General features: G+C 35.0%; 1 protein-coding gene across 1 annotated transcript in view; it reads left to right on the top strand.

Annotated features, from left to right (window-relative positions):
- The first annotated feature begins 6,619 nt into the window (after positions 1-6,619).
- The window catches only part of LOC119584846 (cuticle protein 8-like), a 1,499-nt gene continuing 618 nt past the window's right edge, over positions 6,620-7,500 (top strand). The window contains exons 1-3 of the mRNA XM_037933484.1: positions 6,620-6,672; positions 7,157-7,351; positions 7,451-7,500. The exon at positions 7,451-7,500 is cut by the window's right edge and continues 97 nt beyond it. Of these exons, the coding sequence (XP_037789412.1) occupies positions 6,661-6,672; positions 7,157-7,351; positions 7,451-7,500 (257 nt within the window). The 5' untranslated portion in view covers positions 6,620-6,660. The remainder of the gene's footprint in view (positions 6,673-7,156; positions 7,352-7,450) is intronic.

Genomic DNA, 7,500 nt, shown 5'->3' with positions numbered 1-7,500 from the left:
AATGTATATGGTTTCTATTTCATGCCCAACGTCTCCTTAATCTTATTGGAAAGCACTGACTGAAAGGTACGGAGGATCCCGTTGTAATTAACATGAATTCCTCAGTAAGAGTAATTTAAGCCAAGAGGTTATCTGTTCAAACACTTTCCAACATTACGTTTACATTTTCCCCCATACTCCCCCCAGAGAAATACAGACTTGTAAGATTTCATATCCTAAAACCGGAATAGAGATTTGCATACAAAGTTGTGTGGCTAACTCGTTCCTCATTTATCAGAGAAGTTATAAATTGTCTTGCAAGAGAATAAAAGGTGGTGCACCTTGCTTAGGTATTCATCGATCAAAATTAGAGGGGAGTAAGACTATGTTAGATTCACTTACCATTTATTTATATGACTTGAATGGTCATATAAATGAGAAATTATATTCATGTGTTATTCTTCTTTTTCATTATCATACGTATTATTTCGGCGTTTCTTCTATCCCTATTTTTAAAATTCTCTCCGTTTTTTTTTTTCTGTTAGTATTTTTTTTTATTTTTTTTTTTTATAATCTTTTCTTCCAGTACTCTTTATTCTTTCTCATTTTCGTATTTGGATTGTTCTTTGAATTCCTCTTCGTTTCCCTCGAACCTTTTTATTTTCCTCCTATTCTTCTTTCTTTGTCTTCTCCCTTTTCCCGTTTTGATTGTTCTCTGACTCTCTCCCCCTTCTGTTCCCCTCCCTTCTCTCCTCTCTCTTCCTGCTCTTCTTCTTCCTCCTCCTCTTCCTCCTTTTCCTCCTCCTTTTCCTCCTCCTCTTTCTTCTTCCTCCTCCTCCTCCTCCTCCTCCTCCTCCTCCTCCTCCTCCTCCTCCTCCTCCTCCTCCTCCTCCTCCTCCTCCTCCTCCTCTTCTTCTTGCTCCCCATCCTTTTCCTACTCTCCATTTTCTTTTTCTTCTTATCGCATAACTGATCGTGACGATTTTGGCATCGATGAATTCCTCTAACCCTTTATTACACTTATATGTAAGAGTACCCCAAGCCCCCATATTCTTGGCCCTGACAGCAGGGAAGGGTATGAAAGGTGCCATGGAAATTGTGGGTTAAACTAACATAATAACATAATGAAGATAATACTTCATTATACTGATGAATGCAAAATAATGATCACCATGACCACCCCAACACCCGCCCAGGAAATCCTCCATGTATGCGCGACAGGAGAGGTCGTACGCTCTACCCTGCCGTAAATACGTGGAGGATTCTTTGTCTTCCATTGCAGGAGTTGAGGAGCAAAAGTCCCCCATGAGGGAGTGTGCAGGAGGCACGGCCCCCTATACTGGGCAATATAGTGACTGATTTTGTTTATGTTGTTCATATTTCACCCTGGTACCTTCCTCCCCTGTTATCAGGGCCAAAATTGTCGCTAATCGGATGGTTTCCGCGGCATAATTTCATTTGATTTTATTTTAATGGTAGAGAGTGAGAGGAATCCTTCAATCCAATATTGTCGCGATCGGTTTTGCGAAAGTATCCTGAAATTTTACCAACGATTCAAATCAGTAATTTCTCATAGTTGCCCCTAAAGTTTTATCATTTTCTATGAAGATGCATGAAATAATATAGGTATAACATAAACGTATTTCGGATAAACTAAGGATTTTGATGTAAACCCTGCTATTGTAGAAGAATTCAATTAATCATTTATATTGATAACAATGGCAATAATGATAATAACGAAGATGATAACACCAATGAAAATAATGATGATAGTGATGACTTAACAATGATAACAGTAATAATAATAATGATGATGATGAGAGTGATAATAATGATAATGATGAGAGTAATAATAACGATAATGATAATGATAGATAGAGTAAAAATAAGTACAAGCACTCCTCTCTTCCTCTTTCACCTCCTTCTACCTCTCGCCTCCGCTTTCCCTTTTCCTTTCCCTCTCCCTCTCTACCTGTTCCTTTCCCACTCCCCCTCTCACTCCCATAAATCTTCCTTAAATTCACTACTCCCTCTTCTCACTCACTCTCCCATTCTCCCTCTCTCCCTCCTTCTTCGCTCCCTTCTCTCTCTTCCCCCTCCCGCTAAAATCTATCTCCCTTACCCCTCCCTTTCCCCTTATCCATTCCCTATTCCTCTTTAAGTCCCCCTGTCTGTGTGTGTGTGTGCGTGCGTGTGTGTGTGCGTGCGTGTGTTGTGTGTGTGTGTGTGTGTGTGTGTGTGTGTGTGTGTGTGTGTGTGTGTGTGTGTGTGTGTGTGTGTGTGTGTATGTGTACGTGTGCGTGTGCGTGTGTGTATGTGTGATGCTGCTGCCGATGGTGATGAAGACGATGATAATAATAATAATGATAATAGTTGTAATAATAAGGATGATAATAATAATAGTAATAGTGATAATGATAATAGTTGTAATAATAATGATCATAATAATAATAGCAATAGTGATAATGACAATAATAATAGTAGTAATAATGATTATTATCATTTTAACAATGATCATAATGAAAATGATTGCAACGACAACAACAGTGATAATAATAAGCATAATAATAATAAAGATGATGATAATAGTAACAATTGTAGTAATGATAACAACAAAAATAATAATGGTGATAATTATAACAACTGTCATTACTATCATTATTTGTATTAGTAGTATAAGTAGGATTCCAGTAATGATGGCAGTGATAAAAAACGTAATAGTAAAACTAATAATGATAGTGATAATGGTTATAGCAATAGGAGCAATGAACAAAGGGGAATGTTAAGAATGAGGATGAAATCGGTGATGCTAATAATGATAATAGTAATGATTATATAGATAATGATAATAACACTATTGTTATTACTGCTACCGCTAATAACGATAGTAATAATAGCAACGATAACTGTAATGATAACTATTATGATCATAAAGATTCTAATAACACAAAAATTATGGTGATAAGAATAATACCAATGATTATAATGAAATAACAACGGTAATAGTAATGATTATAGTGATAGTAATAATAACAATGACAGTAATGATGATGAAAATGATAATGAAAATAATAATTATCATTATTATTACTACATTATCAATAAAACTTATCACAATGATAATAATAATAATAAAGTTACGAGGTGCAGTGAGAACAAAAAGTAAATATAAAGACATCAAACTGGTCAGGCAAAGACCATGCCACAAAATCTGACCTCAAAGCATCCGTATCGTGGCCAAGGTCATGTAGTCTGTCAGTCCACTAAGGACTTCTGACGTCACGACTCTCTCATGTGGCACTACCCCACGTGCCAAGACGGTGCCTCTGTAATGCCATGGTTAATTCAGAACTCTCCCCGAGGCGTGTGGATCGAAATTTCGCTCATTCCGCGTGAAGTGCATGACCACGCATGGTATTGTGTGTATGTCGATGCATAAATTCGCTTGGAGAGTCTGTGATGCCTTTGTGCAGTGCGTTCGATACATGTGTATGTAGTGGTAGTAGTCTTAGCACGCCACAGGTAACTTTTTCCCTATACTGGCATATGTATTTGGTAGTACGTAAAAGTATGTTGGGTCCTCCTCAATTATGTGTTGTTTGCAATTATGCGATACAAATGTTGATAGCCATGAATGACTTTGGGTACAAAGATAATGACACGTTTAATTCGTTTTCCTCCACCGTAACAGCTTCTTGGCCTCAAATTCTGGGGGGGGTCCAAGTTGTGGGGGGGAGGGGGGTAAGTAATTTCTAGAAGGGTGTGAGGGTGAAGCTAGATGGGAAAATGGGAAGTTCTTTTACTGCATTTGGAATTTTGTTCGTAAGTGTTTCGGAGATAAAGCAATGGACGTGAAAAGAATCTCTAAATCTCTCTCTTTCTCTTCTCTCTCTCTCTCTCTCTCTCTCTCTCTCTCTCTCTCTCTCTCTCTCTCTCTCTCTCTCTCTCTCTCTCTCTCTTTCTCCTCTCTTCTCTCTTCTTTCTTTCTTTCTTCTCCTCTCTCTCTCTCTCTCTCTCTCTCTCTCTCTCTCTCTCCTCCTCCTCCTCCACCATCCCCCTCTCCATCGTCACCCTCCATCCGTCTCTCTCTCTCTTCTTTCTCTCTCTCTTCTCTCTCTCTCTCTCTCTCTCTCTCTCTCTCTCTCCAACTCTACTCACTCTCACTACACACACAACCAACCACACACAACACACACACACACATACATACACAAGTGCGTGCACCCTCACATCCAGTCTCTTCTCTCTCTCTCTCTCTCTCTCTCTCTCTTCTTCTCTCTCTTTATTCTTCATCAACTCATATATTACTATATATATATAATATATATATTATTATATATTATATACTATACAATATATCATATACATATATTTGTGTATTCTATAATAATACATACTATATATATATATTCTATATATTATATTACATACAATTATGTTATATGTATGAATGTATATGTGTGTATACATGCATGTGTTATATATATATATATATATATATATATATATATATATATATATATATATATATTATATATATATATATAATATTATGTATTATATGTGTGTGTGTGTATGTATATATATATATATATGTGTGTGTGTGTGTGTGTGTGTGTGTGTGTGTACATATATATATATATATATATATATATATATATATATATATATATATATATATATACATATATATATATGTATGTATGTATGTATGTATGTATGTATGTATGTATGTATACAAATACATACACACAAAATAGATAGATATATAGACAGATAGAAAGATATGTATATACCTAAATATTTATCTCTACCTCTCTATCCACCTGTCTGTCCATCAATCTAGCGTAAACTCACTCCACGCCTCGCTGTCTGTTGTTTACACGTGTACACACTGTAGACCTCGCGCCAGAAACACACACACCACTATGTGTGCTGACCATTGAATACACTTGGGGAATGTATTCGCAATTTTGCCTTGCAATGTAAACAGTTTGGTAGCCATTAGTTTAGTAGAATTAGGGTTAATTATGTTACTATTATTGTCATTGTTGTTAGCATAATTATTGTAATCATCATCATCAGCGATATCATTATTATTGTTATGGCTATTATTGTTATTATGATTAATATTACTAATTATCATTATAATTATCACTATCTGCATTTGTAGCAGTAATAGCACTATTTTATTATTATTATTATTACATCATCATCATTATTGTATTATTATTGTTAGTACCATAATAACAGCAATAGTAATACTACTTCTAATTCTAAAACTACTTCTACTATTATTACTTTTATTATAGTGATTATTATTATTATCATTATTATTATTATCATTATCATTATTATATTGTTGCTGTTATTATTATAATCATCATTTCATTATTAACTTATCAACTTTATTATAATTCTTTCTTTATTTTTTTTAACATCCTTATTTTCATAATCATTATTCATTTATCATATTTTTTTCTTATTATCATCGCCATAATTGCTACATTTGAAAATACTGTTAATTATATTATTTCATCACATAGATCACGCGATACCTTCAAGAGAAAAAGAAAAACAAAACAAAAAATAATAAAAACGATGATGATCGTAACAATGACAATGATAATTATCAACTGTAACGATGAGTGAAATATACCGATAAGTATAGAAAAAAATAAAAAAATACAGTGAAGAATAGAGTAATACTTGTAATTATTACTATTCTATCATAATTATCATTGTCATTATTACCATGCATCATTGCCATTATCATTATTTGCATCATTATTACCATCACATTATCATCGTGATGATGTGATGGTAATAATGATTGTCATTATCATGAACTTTATCATCACTATCATAAGTCATCATCATCATTATTATCGCCATGATGATGATAATAATGATCGTAATGAGGTGATTGTGGTGATGATAAATAAATGAGAAAAACAATGACACCAACAGTAATAATAACAGTAATGATAATCATGGTAATAGTATAATGAAAATGTTGATAATAATAATGATAATAATTATAACAATAATGATAATGATGATGATGGCAACAATGGTAATAATATAGTAATGGCAATGTTAATAGCAACAGCAATAATAATAATAATAATAATAATAATAATAATAATAATAATAATAACAACAACAATAACAATAATGATGTAAACAATAATAATAATGACAAGGATAGTGGTAATAAAGATAACACTAACAGTGGTTATGGTGATGATAATGATGATGATAATAATAATTGTAATTATTACCATGATGGTAATGATAATAATATTTATGATAACGATAACAACAATAATGGTAATGACAATTATAATAACAGGTAACACATTCTTAAACAACATAAATCTTAAAGCAATAAGAAAAATAAAATTACATTTCCCTACATGAGCACCATTTTCCCGCACGAAACCATTCTTACTCTCCCAATCGACTAAATCTGGGATGTGAGTCTGCGCAGATTTCGCCTGTCGCGGATTCTTCCGTCGTGGAGATCCATGGGGGACGGTGAGCGGCGCGTCCTCGGTATCCCTCGCAAGGCCGGTCAAGCCACGCCTCCAGAGGAAACGAGCAAGGTCCTCCCTCTCGCCAGGTATATAAGAGTGTCCCTTCCCTTGCAAAGCGTGAGTGCACATCCCTCTCTTGATCATGGATTATAAGGTACACTTGTACAGTCGTCTCGGATGGTATAGTGAGACGCCTTCGTTTTGTTGTTGCTTTTTTAAAGCTTCGTGGTATTTCCCAAAAGATTGTGTTTACTGGAGGATGAGACGACGGTTTGGAATCTCCCTGAATTTCTTCCCCAGGTCTATGTATAGGTTTGAATATATATATATATATATATATGTATATATATATATAATGTATTTATATATATATCTGCATATATATGTATATATATATGCTTATATACATATATATACATATATGCATGTATATGTATAGATATATTTATTTATATAGTATATACATATATATATATATATGTATATATGTATATGTATAGATATATAGATAGATAGAGCGAGCGAGAGAGAGAGAGATAGAGAGAGAGAGAAAGCACATATATTAGATAAATAGATTTAGTATGTGTGTGTGACTTAATATGCATATTTTCTTCTCTAAACCGATAGCCCTTCCTTAGTTTGCAGTTTTGGCGCTGGTGCTGGGAGTGGCTGCGGCCGCCCCTCAGTACGGGTACGAGCCTCCTGCAGCGCCGTCCTCCCTCTACGAGACCCCGGCGGAGAGCGTGCAGGAGCCCGTCCAGCTCTACGAGGCGCCCTCCGAGAACATCCTGGTCGCTGAGCCCCAGAACCTTGTGCCAAATATTGTCTCCCCAGTGAGTGCAGCATCTCAAGTGAATAAAACGCATTACTATGTTATTTTTAAAAAATAGTGATTTCAATGCTTTCCTGGTAACGCGTGTTTTTCCTCCCAGCCTCAGCCCATGGAGGGAATGCCCTACGACTTCGAGTGGGGCGTCGAGGA

The sequence above is a fragment of the Penaeus monodon genome, chromosome 18 (genome assembly GCF_015228065.2).
Source record: "Penaeus monodon isolate SGIC_2016 chromosome 18, NSTDA_Pmon_1, whole genome shotgun sequence".
Taxonomy (NCBI): Eukaryota; Metazoa; Arthropoda; class Malacostraca; order Decapoda; family Penaeidae; genus Penaeus; species Penaeus monodon.
This window is presented reverse-complemented; position numbering and strand designations above follow the sequence as displayed.